General features: G+C 50.5%; 1 protein-coding gene across 1 annotated transcript; it reads right to left on the reverse strand.

Moving 5' to 3' along the window:
- Positions 1–1,979: 1,979 nt before the first annotated feature.
- Positions 1,980–10,799, reverse strand: LOC119221137 (protein FAM83G-like). The gene is made up of 5 exons (XM_037477598.2): positions 9,987–10,799; positions 9,036–9,203; positions 7,172–7,296; positions 4,642–6,976; positions 1,980–2,758 (listed from the first exon to the last, which is right to left on the reverse strand). Exons 1-5 carry the CDS (start codon positions 10,449–10,451, stop codon positions 2,417–2,419), a joined length of 3,435 nt encoding a protein of 1,144 aa, XP_037333495.2. The 5' UTR covers positions 10,452–10,799; the 3' UTR covers positions 1,980–2,416.
- Between the last annotated feature and the right edge of the window lie 2,958 nt (positions 10,800–13,757).

Here is a 13,757-nt window from a genome sequence, read left to right on the forward strand (position 1 = left end):
TTGTGTTTTTCACGGAGATTATGCTGACCGTCCGCCATGTTTTTCTTTTCGCTACCGGGAAACTTGATAGTCACGTGACCTATTTGCAAAGCAATGTAAATGAATGGGCCAAAAGAAACGTAACATAGTAACGTTATTTTGGGGGAAAACGTAACATGACTACGTTTATCACGGTGGACCAACGTAGCCATTTCACGCTTTTTTTGGAGACTGGGTTGTGACATCAGAGGACGGCTTGACTGGCTTCACCTCCACCTTCCTGCGCACACACACACACACACACAAACACACGCACACCTGTCTCGCAATCAGCACATATATGAATATATCTTTATATAAATATGTGTGCGTGTTACGGCGGTTGCAAAAGCAGACCCAAAAGGGGTCTGAGTCACTGCTGTGTGTGTGTGTGTGTGAGTGTGTGTGTGTGCGAGAGAGCCCGTTGTGTCATCTCTGTCTCTATTGCCCCTTGTGAGGATGAGTGGAAGTCCGGCATTATCAGTTACGATGTGCTTCGAGAGCTCAGCTCCGACGAGAGGATGCTCTACCAGCCGCTCTGTGTGTGTGTGTGTGTGTGTGTGTGTGTGGTTCTACGTTTGTGTGTCCGTCACATCTCCACATAATTGGCCTCAGGGAGAGGGGTTGGTTTTTTCTATCTGGATGCCATGAGTGTTTGAATGTGCGCGGTGTGCTATTCTGGGATTGAGCCACCGTAATCATGAGGTCCAATCATCCAGGAAAAAAAAAACCAAACATCATCACAAGGCCTCCTCCATGCCGGCTGCCTGTGTGTGTGTGTGTGTGTGTGTGTGTCGCTGGCTCAGAGATGGGCATAATGCTTGAGATGTTAGTTGTGCTTTGTGACTTGTGCAGCCACGCTCTTAAAGGTACAGTGCGCAGCATCTACGTGCAAAGAAATGGAAACACGAGCGTTTTCGCTTCACACCTTTTCGGTGGTGACGAACACACCCCCCCCCCCCCCCCTTTCTTTTATATGTTTTTGACAGTTATTCTAAATCTGCGTGACCCAGAAAACTATTCTATTCATGAAGCATATTTCATGTCTTCATGGTTTCGTTTAGTTTAGTTTCACCCATCTGTCACTCTGGAGTCTGTCACAGCACATCGACGACTCGCTGCTCTGTTGGGACAATTTTTATGAAGCCTTCAGGAATATTTAGCCATGTGGAAAGTAGAACTTCTACGTAGAACTTATTTTAGTTTGTTCTCTTTGGAGCAGTTTCATTGGGCTTTGCAATATTAACAGTTAATTGGTGATCAAATAACAGGCTTCATTACCTCAAAGACTAATCCAGACAGAACCTTAAAAGTTACTCCTTCGCTGTGCTTCTCACATTGGGGTTTGCTTGTGTCTTCCTGGAGTCCTCCCTGCCTCCCCCCCCCCCGTCTGTCCCTGGATTTAACCAACAAGACTCGGCGTGTCAACCTGTCGGCTCCGTGTTTTACTGCACGGAGAACGCTGTCCCACAATCCAACGTGCGGCCCACACAGCGGCGCTCAGGAGCCCTTCCATTATTCATCATCCGACCCCAATGAAGCAGATTGCTGATGCTTCACTTTCTCTCACACACACACACACACACACACACACACACACAAATTAGAGTCGGTGGTTTCACACGTTGGAGCTACGGAGCGTTTGCTGCTGTGGGAAACACATCATCTCGCTCCAGCAGCAGTTTGTGGAGCTGCTCTCACGATCTGACCACAAGGACCGTGTCACAGCGCATTATTGGGACGTCCTCACGTTGTTGTTGTTGTTGTTGACAGAGGTGAAGACACAAATCAGCTGTTCGGCACATCGCATGCGGAGCGGCTCCCGAAAAGGGCAGCCATCCATGATCCACCATCTATGTTTCATGAAGCAATTCAACCGTGGTTTGCACCAGACGACGACTAAATGTCCTCGGAGCGAGTCCCCCCGGGGGGGGGGGGGGGGGGGACAGAGCGAGTTCCCCTTCAGAAGTAAAGTGCTCCGTAATAACCAGAAGACGGGCCGCGGGGGGGCGCCTCACATGCAACACACACGACGTACGCTCACATGCGCCGTTCCACCCGTGGCATCCACGCGTTTATTTGTCGTAAACAGGGCACGTTTCCTTCACCTTAGTTCAGAATCCCCCCCCCCCCGCCCCCCAAAAAAGGTCCCTAAGGTCCCTTTAGCCTTTGTAACGTTGCAGCGAACAAAAAGGACCAAAAATAAAAAAAGCTCATCTAAACAATAGTAAATACAGAAGAGTTACAAACAGCCGCTGTCATGAGGTTAGTCTGTGGAACATTTGCTCATTAACGGGGGGGGGGGGGGGGGGGGTAAAACATGTAGGTTTAAACAGGTCAAAGTCCAGACGGGCACTTTTGTTTTCTTAAATGTTTCTATCTAGCCTGCGCCCGTGGGTCACGGCCCTGGGGGGCCGGCGCTGCCGTCCTTGCTCGGCGCCTGCAGCCTACTCATCTTGTCCTTCAGCCTGCTGAGCGTCCGGCCAAAGGGGGTCTTCCCTTCTTCCTGGGGGGGGGCCGCCGCCTGCTGCTGCTGCTGCCGGCCGGCCTCGTGTTTGGCGCCGGGACGTTGAGCCCCTCCCTGTCGGGGGGCGGGGCTCCGCTGGCCGCGGGGGCCTTCGCCCAACACCGCAACCTCCGCCTGGTTCAGCTGACGGCTCCCCCGGGGGCGGGGCCCCCAAGCCGGGTCGGTGGAGAGGCCCGGAGGCGCCGAGGGAGGCGACGGCGCTCCGCCGCCGGGCTTTGGAAAGAGAGCAGAACAACGTCGCCATGATGAGGGTTCATTTCTCATACCGAGTCACACACGGCGGCGAGGGACACAGGAGCCTCGTGCACATGCATAAAGACGGGTTCCTGGGCGCCGGATCCGTTTTATCGCCACTCAAGACCCATCAGCAACACCTCACGGCCTTAAAAAAGGACCAGTCGGCGATACAAGTTAAACTGCTTGGGACAAAGCGGAACCATCAATCTTTTACCGATTCATCAATATTGCATCGGCGTGAGAACGATGGCTTCATTAAAAATATGTGACATTAATTCGGGTCCAGTGTCCTCGTTCAATAATGAAGTGAAGGTTTGTTTTCAGATGGGTGACGCTGCGCTGGTGCATACCCAACACACACTCACAAATCAATGGTGAGCTAGTGTTAGATGTATATATAGAATATTGCAACAGGTCATCACATTTTATACAAATCAACTGCTGGTATTCTGCTGGCTCAGTCTTTTTAGTGCAGCTAGACTTACTCAAAAAGTTCATTGAAATTAAATGACTTCATCATTAATCATTGCATCTTCAAAAATGTACAGCATGGGTCTGACTTGCCACTTACATCATGAAAAGAGAAGAGTTTCATTATAGTTTTATCATTTGAGAAATATTTAACCTGCCTCCTTCCTCCAATCAGCTCCTAGAATCCCAACCTGTGCCTGATAAGTTTCCCGTTTTTCTCTCAGTTGGTTGTCGGGTTGCCTTCATTTGCCTTGTTGCTACTCATTACCTCCCTGGTAATTACCTACTCATTACCTGATCATTACCTCCCTGGTAATTACCTACTCATTACCTGCTCATTACCTCCCTGGTAATTACCTACTCATTACCTGCTCATTACCTCCCTGGTAATTACCTACTCATTACCTCCCTGGTAATTACCTACTCATTACCTGCTCATTATCTCCGTTAATTACCTACTCATTACCTCCCTGCTAATTACCTACTCATTACCTCCCTGGTAATTACCTACTCATTACCTGATCATTACCTCCCTGGTAATTACCTACTCATTACCTGCTCATTACCTCCCTGGTAATTACCTACTCATTACCTGCTCATTACCTCGCTGGTAATTACCTACTCATTACCTCCCTGGTAATTACCTACTCATTACCTGCTCATTATCTCCGTTAATTACCTACTCATTACCTCCCTGCTAATTACCTACTCATTATCTCCCTGCTAATTACCTACTCATTACCTGCTCATTACCTCCCTGCCAATTACCTCCCTGCTAATTACCTACTCATTACCTGCTCATTACCTCCCTGGTAATTACCTACCTTTTACGTGTTTATTACCTCCCTGCTAAGTACCTACTTATTACATGCTCATTATCTCCCTGGTAATTACCTACTCATTACCTGCTCATTACCTCCCTGGTAATTACCTACTCATTCTCTCCCTGGTAATTACCTACTCATTACCTCCCTGGTAATTACCTACTCATTACGTGCTCATTACCTCCCTGGTAATTACCTACTTATTACGTGCTCATTACCTCCCTGCTAAGTACCTACTTATTACGTGCTCATTACCTCCCTGCTAAGTACCTACTTATTAGCTGCTCATTACCTCCCTGCTAATTACCTACTTATTACCTATTTATTACCTCCTAGCTACCTGCTTATAACCTGCGTATTACCCGCTCATTTCTTCCTCACCTCTGACTTTTAATTCTGTTGAGTGACAAAAAAAGTGTTTCTTTTGTCAAAACGTCTTTATTGAGCCCCCTTCTGGCAACTATGTAGCACAAAGACTGGAAATCGGGGGGAAGTTGTGAGACAAAGGAGGTGCCGGTACAGTTTAGTTACTTTTGATGCAAAACATCTGCTTACTGTTCATACCTTCTGAACATCAGGGGGCCTGTCTCTCCATTCCGCACCACTAGGTCCTAAAGCCTCCCTGTCGGTTCTCTGTCTCTCAGAAGAAGGCGTCTTTTGATGAAGGCCACCAATGGACAATCTCTCATTGGTTATTTGTCCCCAAGTCCCTCCCCAGTCGACCAGGTTCTCTGCTGCTGATTGGTTCAGTCCCCGCTTTGTCTTCTGGGCTTGAGCCTCCTTGCTTTCTTCTTCTGCCCTCGTTGGATGTTGGTCTCGTTTCAAATGGTCCGATGTTCTCTTTGGGTCCTCAGTGCCTCCCTCTGTCCTCCCGACACTTTCATCCTCTCCTCTCCCATTCGTAACGTTTTCCGGCCACGCTTTGTCTTTTAAAGACGACCAGGAGGAGACACTGCCGGGGCCCGACGAACCCTCCGAGTCGCCGAGAGAGGCGCCCCGGTTTCTCACAGGTTGCGTGAAGGCGTCGCACTCGTAATACTCCTCAGACGCGTACCCGTCGGACGTCGGCGTCTGGAAATCCAGCGAGTCCGAGTTGGGCGTGCGTGGCGAAAATCTGTCCGGGGTCGGCGCGCGATGGCGAGCCGGGGGGGGGCGCGTCCCTCCGTCCAGGCCTGGCTCGGAAAGGCGCAAGTGCCGGGGTCTTTCGGGCGCCTTTGCTTCGGCGTCTTGCTCCTCCACAATCTGCAGCACGACGACGTCCCTCGGGGTCGACTCGCTGTACGAGATCCTCTGGGCGGCCTGAGCTCTCGCCAAGTACGTTCTGCGCTCTGAGAGACTCTCGCTTTGTTCGCTTGGCCCGCCCGAGCTGCGCGGGGCCTTCGTCTCCGTCCGTACCGGGGCAGCGCGCTCGACCTGTGGGGTCAGTTTGGCGCCCGTCGCGGTCTCCGGCTCGCCATACGTTGGAAGAATCCTGTGAATATTCGCACTGCGCGCCTCAGTCACCGAAACACACGACTCGGCTTCGTCTCCGGCGGACGGCCGCACCGCCGCCTCGTTCTCGCGTCGTCCCTCGGCCGCCGTCCCTGGCGAGGTCCCGCCCTGCGTTGGACGCGCCGCTTCTCCGGCGTTCGCCGCGGCCCTCTCACCCCTGCGGTCGCTCCTCGGCTCTTCAGGGTGGAGCCCCGCGCTTCTCAACTCCGGCAGCTTGCGGCCATCAATCAGCAGCTTGATGGTGCGAGGTTTCGGGACGGGAGGGGTTGAGGCCAACGGCGGTGAGGAGGAGGAGGGAAGTAGAGGATCTGGAGTTGTAGAAGAAGAGGAAGCGAGAGTCCCTCCGGAGGTGTGACTGTTTTGTGAAAGCGAGGAGGAGCTGACAGAAGTAGAAGGGGGGGGCGCGTGGACGTTGGCGTTAGGGGTCGGTTCACATGAGACCGGCGCCTGCTCGCCAACAGCTTGCGTGCGTGAATCCGTGCATGGCGTCTTTGTTGGCCCGCGGGAGTCGGCGGGAGGCCGCGGGTGCGCCTCCTGCGAGACGTCACGCTGCATGTTTGCATGGCCCCCTGCCTCTGCGATGCTCGGAGGGCCCCCGGTGCTGGGAAGCGGTGGCGTGGGTGCGTTTGCCCAGGGCTTGTTCTCCGGGAGGAGGACCTCAGCAGTGTCAGATTCACTCTTTGGTCCGGTCGCCTCTGCTTGACTGCGGCCTTTGGGTGGCGCAGGTGGCGCAGGTGGCGCTCCGCCCGTCCATGACTCTCTGGCCTTGGCCTCCTCTCGTTCGCTCGCCTGCTGGTGCCGGACCGCGGCCGGTTTGGGCGTGGCGACCTGCGGCTGGGTTTTCTCTGGCACGCTGAACGGACTGCTGAACCGGATCGCTTGGCTGGTTTCAAACATCTCGGACCTCTGCAGATGGCCTTGATTCGGTTTACTGGTGTCACGGATGTTGATGAACCCGATCACGTCACTTGGGGGGTCAGGTTCCGGCCAGGTGGGCAGGTATGACATCATGCACACTTTCTCCAAGTTGGAGAGTCCAGGGTGGATGGGAGGGTCGATGGCTTCTTTACTCGGCCTCTTCCGCCCCCCCTTCTTGGTTTCTGGGTTCTTGGAGCTGTCCAGGTTTTGGGTCTCTTTGGGGCCAGAGGAGAGGGCGGGGTTACCTAAAGAAGCGAGGGCATATTTGGGACTGTACATTTTCCTGGCCATATCAGCCGAAGTAGCGGCCACTGGCACCGGCTGTGGGAGGGGCTCCGGTTCGGGTTGGGGCCCCGTGGCGACCTGCCGAAGGTCAACCGAGGTGGAGGTCGCGTAGAGGACGCAGAACAGCCGGTCGAAGGCCTCCACTGCCTGGCCCGTAACCACGGTGATGAGGTTTTTGTCAAGTCGCGATGACATCCAGGTGAAGCTATAGAACAAAGGTAGACTTCTTTAAAGTACAACGCACAAAAACACTAATTATACCGTCTAGTCATTTATTAAATAATTTGATCTGTGACAATCTCACAACAACAAAGACAGGTGGAGCACACAGAGATAAACTGTTTCTGGTTTCTTTCTCACACTCTAACACACACACACACAAAGATAAAAGTGCACAGACCTGTATGAACCAGATACGGCTTTGTCGCCATCGATGAACATGAATCTGTGTCCCATTCGCCCTCTGACCTTTGTGCAGGATCGAGAGTGGAACTCGGCACCATCTGTGCAGCGTACACGGAGGTTCTGTAGCACACACACACACACACACGGGTACAGTTTAAGGTGTCGTAGTCATTAAAGACGGCAACAACATGCGATTCCAGAAATACCTCAAAGCGATATGCAAAGTCAAACGTCTCTCTGGCTCGTTTGTTCGTTTTTCATTGACTTCATTCGTATCATTTCACCATTTTGGCTGCAGTCAGTTCAGATTCAGGCATTCACGACTCGTCCTGAGGCATAAGCTCCTAAACTGGCAGGAAGCCCCCAAAAAAGCGAATCCGGAACCAGTTGTCTTGATGGGGCGGGCGGAGGATTCCTAGCACGGCTCGGGCGTGGCACTAGAAATACTGGTCTCCGTCCCTCCCTGAGCGCTCCCCACCCCCAGGACATTCCTCTACGAACCGCAGAGGAGAACCTCCCAACGTTGTGCATAAGACAGGATCAATAAGTAAATCGGGATGAATGAGCATTTACGCACGCGTGCTATTGAAATACTTCCCCCCCGCCAAAGCGGCATCTTTGTCACGCCGGGAGATCACGTCGCTGCAGAAGAGTCAGCGGTGACAGCGAGCCACTGAGGCGGTGGGATTCAGTCGCAGACGCACGCGGAAGGGACCACTTTGAAAAGGTCAGATCCCAGAGGAGCCCCGCGTGCGCTTTTGACTGGAGACGCGGAGACGTGACGTTTGTTGTGCCGGCTGTCAAAACGCGCCTCGCCGAGCTTCCCCCCCCGAAGTCGCCGCAGCGGCTTGTCGGAACTCGACGAGGTCGGGCGCGAGCGAACCAGCGCCAGCAGCTCGGCAAATACAAATGTCAGCCGCCTGTCTGCGGTAATGATATTTGCTCTGACAACAGGCGTCAGCTTGTGCCGCCGGCCCAGTCGGTTTGGGTTTAAAAAAAAAAAAAACGACGGCTTTGCATGTAGTTCTGGAACATTTCCCAAGGGTCCCAGGCCCGTTTTTTTTTTCTTTATGCAGTACAATCTGCCACATGGGACAGTGAAGCTGTTCGGTGTGGTACAGATGAGACGACGTGAACGTTTCATCATGGATAAAAATAGATGTGCAGGATACGGGCAGTGCGTGCGCGAGTCAATACGTCTTAGAGCCTCTTTCTTCCGCCTGCCAAACACTGATCCAGAGCATCGGTGCACATTTAGCTCAGCACATTGGGAGCCTTTGTGCGAACACATGCAGCACGGCTTCTGCTGCATGTTGGAATAAACAAATGATGAGGAAAAGTCTGACTTCTAGCTAACCATTAAAGAGATATGCAGAGATAAAGAGATCACTGAAGATGGTTCTGTTTACCCCATGACTTACTGCTGCGTGCCGCTACATGACCAAAACAAGTTGTTCTGCAGTGTGTTCATCAGGAGATTAATCTGTTGTACTGTTCCAACTGAGGGGGGTCGGCTGGTTGTTATTTAAGCTGCGACGTCGTGTGCTTTTACTTATCCGCGCACAGCGAAAACCCTGCTGACGCCAGTCGCTTGTCTGTCAGAACACAGCATGTTCTGCTGGTGTGTGGTGCTCCTGACGGATGGAGTTCAGCTTCAAACATCTGGAGAACCCCTGTGCTATAAAAGGTTCACTCTCCATTAGTAAACATTTACTCTTTGGGACACTGGAAGGTGTAAAAAAAAATGAATAATTGTCGAGTTGTTGAGAAATTTGAGTGAGCCAACGCGGTTTCCATCAACATTTGAATGAATAATGAGACGCGACCGCGGTGCTGATGGTGGCGGCGCGGCGCCTCACCTTGAGGTGCCCGGCGTGCATGTTGGCCCTCTGGCACATGGACTGGAAGTGCGGTAGAGTCTTGCGTTCCAACAGGATGTAGACGGAAACCTTCCTCCTGAAACCGGCGTCCAGCAGATCTCTGAAGATGTCGACGTCGGTGAACACGTCCATCACCACCGCGATCACCTGGGCGCACGCAAGACAAAAAAAAAAAACGCACTTCGTCACAGCGCTGTGGGGGCGGGCCTATGTTAAAAGTGGGACACAGGCTTTTTCTGTGGGAAGCTGCTCCACAGGTTTGAGTAAAATAAGAGCCGAGGAGCTTAAGGAGAAAGTTCTAAAAGGCAACAATGAGGGAGATGTATGCATTTCCTCCCAGCGTACATGACCCATTTATCCTTCAGTGAAAATGCCCACGGGACCCGTCATGTAACACACGCCACTGAGAAATATCACGCCTCGCTTGCACTTCACGTGAGTCAGCTCGTGAGCGGACAGAAGGCCTCGCTCACACACGCATGCGAGCCGGGCCGCGGAGCGCACCATCGCGCAAATGTCCCACGCAACCCTCAGCCGCTGATAAAGCAGCTTAATCGAGCTGCACTTTACCCCTGATTGTCTCATTGGGTCTGTGCTCTGATATAATGACTAACTGTCAGTCTGCACGTGGTCAGTCATTACATCCACAATACTCTCACTGTGTAAACCTGTACTATTAAATATCACTCTATCTTGTGCTGATGTTTGATTTTTATCATCCAGCATTCTTATCTTGACTAAAAATGCAAAACTTAAAGTGTACTTATAATGGCGCTTATCTATAAAAAGTTGGAAATCGTCGCTTTGGATAAAAGCTTAATGACATGTAATATAAATATTAACATGTATAATTAAGCAATAATACGCCCAATCTTTTATGGCTTTAAAATAATGCCATTCTGTGCATTATGAATAAGCCCTTGGGCTTACCTTTTGCGCCTGCGCAATCATTTTCCTGACGACCTCTTTGATGGGCACCTGCCCCTCCAGGGGCGGCTGCGTGTACACGGTGGTGCGCGTCACCCCGCGGTAGGAGACGTTGTCCAGCCAGCTCAGGTCCATCTGCGGGATGGACGTGTCCGACAACTCGGGCCAGTACTGCAGCGACAGCGGCCGCCCGCCGCCCTTCTCCTCCTCTGCGTTCTCCGGGAAAAAGAGCTCGGAGCCCGGGTCGTAGGGCTCCGCCGCCTCAGCGAGGCTCTCCAGCTCCGGGTCCGAGAGGAAGCCGCGCAGGCCGTGCGCGCACAGGAACTCCGCCAGCGCGTCGCGGCCGTCCCGCAGGAAGGCCTCCAGGGCGAGCCGCTGGTCCTCGCAGTACAGGAACTCCGCTTTGGACTCGTGCGTGCGCGGGTTCACGTGGTTGTCGTCCAGGCACTGGACCTGGGACAGAGCCATGTCTCGCGCGCTCCCGGGTGGGGTGGGGGGGAAAAAAGACCACAAAAAAAAAGAAAACTGAACTTTTGTTAAACGTTCGCAGCTGTGCGGCTCAAACAGCTGTTCGCTTCACGCGGCGGACTCTTCGCGCATCAGCGTCACGTGGTTTCCCTCCTTCGGTCTGCGTGGAGGTCCTTTGACCGGCCATGTGGCATCAACACTGCGCCATTCGACGTCCCCACGTTCATGACCGGCACACAGATAGATAGAGAGAGTGAGTGAGAGAGTGAGTGACACCCGCTGGAGGCGCCGCCCGACAGGTGTGGCGCCGCCCCACCCACACGCAGAAACATGCGCACCTTTTGTCACGTAACGTACGGGGCTTTCACCCAGGTGTGACTGTGACACATGGGATTGATTGATGAGGCCGTGCCGCCCTCTTTTCCTGCGCCTCTTTAAATCATTAAGGCGCCTGTTCCCCCTCACAAAGACCAGAGGAGCCGCCATGTCTCCTCACACAATGAAGGAGAAAATCAGTAACAATTACTTGTAAAAAGCCATTTTCACACATGAATTATCAAGTGAAGTTTACTTACTAGTAAGAATGGTTTCTTATCCAAAATATTGAAGTAAATCGTACTTGCAAAATATTTCCTTAGTCATTAAATGTATTTAATCTTTGTTAGTAATCTTCACTCATGCTACATCTAATTACAAAACCCATGTAAAATGATGATGGATGATTCTTGTTTTTTTTCCTTATTCTATTGAGAACAATTAAGTAATTATTACTTGATTTGTTTATTCACCACTATTCTACACCGCTATTCAAATATAATTATTTTTACATTTTTTAATCTAGGTTCTTAACATAAAGCTTCAACAAAACATGAATCAACAGCTTCAATTAAACTTCAGCACCTTTACTTCATTCACCTTTACGTCATCTAACTTACATCCAGACAAACAACCAATACAGATTTAAAAAGTGGTTTCCAGTGGTTGAAAACGTTTAGAAATCACTGCTGCCAACAAAGCATTTAAGAACATTTAACAAATATCTTCTGGGATCTCTCTGACAAAGATCCTTATAAAGATATATTTTCCATGAACCAGGTGCGGGTGCAAAATTGCATGAACAAAATGCAGGTATCCCCACTAACTTCGCTTCGCCTCGTGGTCTGGAGTTTGCGTCACTGGAGGAAGACTTGAGATTGTTTCTCCCCATTGCAGGTATGTCAATGTCGTCGCACAGTTGTAAAGCGGTTGGAATGATGGCCAGACGAGTCCACGGTGACAAGAGAGCGTGTACGTTGTTTTTTGGAATGTGTCGACGTTAACACGGAGCGGGTTTAGCCGCATGTGTGGCGTTGGGACGCAGCGATCTTGCCAAGTCGCCTGTCAATGACGCATTTATGTAAAGATTGTCCTGTTATGGTCTGTGTCGTAAATGCTCGTAAATAAAGATTCTGGAGGAAGCAACATAAAATCACTCTTGTGATTATTTCTCCCCTTTGCAGGGGCGCAACAAAGGCCCAGAGAAGGAACATTCTCAACATCTCAAATTTATTCAAAATCAACTTCATAAGCTGAATTTTATATTCAGGATGTTTAATTATCCTAAAAACCCAATGTCTCCCCCTTATCACAATGTTTTGACCCAACCTGGCACACGCTACTGAAAACATGGACGGACGAGCCGGCAAAAATAAGACACTCCGCTGCATTAAAAAAGTCCCTTCAAAATAAAATCACAGGTTTTTTTTTTCTTTTTCTAATTTTTATTTTTCCAAGCAAAAGGCCCGCAACCCACTAAAAACGGGTCCGCGAGACCCACCAGTCGAGAATCACTGCCCTAGATCATGTCTTTCACTTTAGTTTTCATTCAAGTCACTGAGGTATCCATGTTATTTATTCTCAAGGTTACTGTACTGTGACTAAAATGTAACGTGACTGTCTCCTGACACGGACAGCAAAAGCTAATATCCGCTGTCCACCAGGGGGCGACTCCTCTGATTCCTATGGGAGGACAACGCTACTTTACTCTTGATTCGTTACCTGAGTAAACATTATAAACATGAGTTTACGGTCTCAATCTCTAGTTTAAAGTCTTCTTCCGTACAGCATGATGTTCATTTAATAAACAATAAACCATTCACACCATCATTATGATCATTTAGGGCTTCAGTTTGTGGGAGGAACTGATGATAACTCAAGCTTCAACTATAATATCACTTTCAAAGTTAATAAATACTAAGAAGTTTCACAGGAACATGTACTTAACCCGTCACATTAGAAGACATGTCCTCTCAAGCATCAAACAAATCAAAGACATAGCCTCAAGGTCAAATTTGCGGCTGATTAATCCGTCACATGACTCAGCCTGCATTAATCCCGGCAGGTACGCCTAATGTAATTATTTATGATTATAACCAGGACAAAATAGGTCCCGGGGGGGGGGGAGGGGGTGGATCGGGTGGGTCAAGTTGTCTTCAGTTCGTAGCCTCACGCCACAAGCGGGACGCCTCCTGTTGGACGAGGTGAAAAAGCTTTCTGGTCCTGTGGGGTTACGTCTCCGTTGACAGGGACATCATTAGTTGAGGCCCCTTTAATATTTAAAGCTTCCTCTCTGTGATCAAGCGTTTAACGAACCGCCGGGTGAATCGCTCTGTGACTCATCGACGGCGCCATTCTACGTCTCAGTCAGTCTGACAGCCATTTACACCGTTAACCAGTCAGTCAACAAGTCAATCAGTTAGACAGTCAACCAGTCAGTCAACCAGTCAGTCAACCAGTCAGACAGTCACCCAGTCAGACAGTCAGTTAGACAGTCAGTCAACCAGTCAGTCAGTTAGACAGTCAACCAGTCAGACAGTCACCCAGTCAGACAGTCAGTTAGACAGTCAGTCAACCAGTCTGTCAGTTAGACAGTCAACCAGTCAGACAGTCACCCAGTCAGACAGTCAGTTAGACAGTCAGTCAACCAGTCTGTCAGTTAGACAGTCAACCAGTCAGACAGTCACCCAGTCAGACAGTCAGTTAGACAGTCAGTCAACCAGTCTGTCAGTTAGACAGTCAACCAGTCAGACAGTCACCCAGTCAGACAGTCAGTTAGACAGTCAGTCAACCAGTCTGTCAGTTAGACAGTCAACCAGTCAGACGGTTGAACTGGTAAACCTGTTCTAGCGTTCAGCCCTCCGATCCTTTCCCTTGCGTCTCTCGATACAGGAGTAGTAGTAGTAGTGTTGTTGTTGTTGTGTTATTACTGTGTCACTGTGACACACGTACATCACAGTGACACATGTGTGTCAAAAGGTCAACGCGTCA

This window comes from Pungitius pungitius, chromosome 12 (assembly GCF_949316345.1).
Source record: "Pungitius pungitius chromosome 12, fPunPun2.1, whole genome shotgun sequence".
Classification (NCBI taxonomy): domain Eukaryota; kingdom Metazoa; phylum Chordata; class Actinopteri; order Perciformes; family Gasterosteidae; genus Pungitius; species Pungitius pungitius.

Coding starts and splice junctions, on each gene's coding strand:
- LOC119221137 (XM_037477598.2), bottom strand. CDS start 10,451: ATGGCTCTGTCCCAGGTCCAGTGCCTGGACGACAACCACGTGAACCCG. Junction 9,204..9,986: donor TGATTGCGCAGGCGCAAAAG/GTAAGCCCAAGG, acceptor GCGTGCGCCCAG/GTGATCGCGGTGGTGATGGA. Junction 7,297..9,035: donor TGCACGCCGGGCACCTCAAG/GTGAGGCGCCGC, acceptor TGTGTGCTACAG/AACCTCCGTGTACGCTGCAC.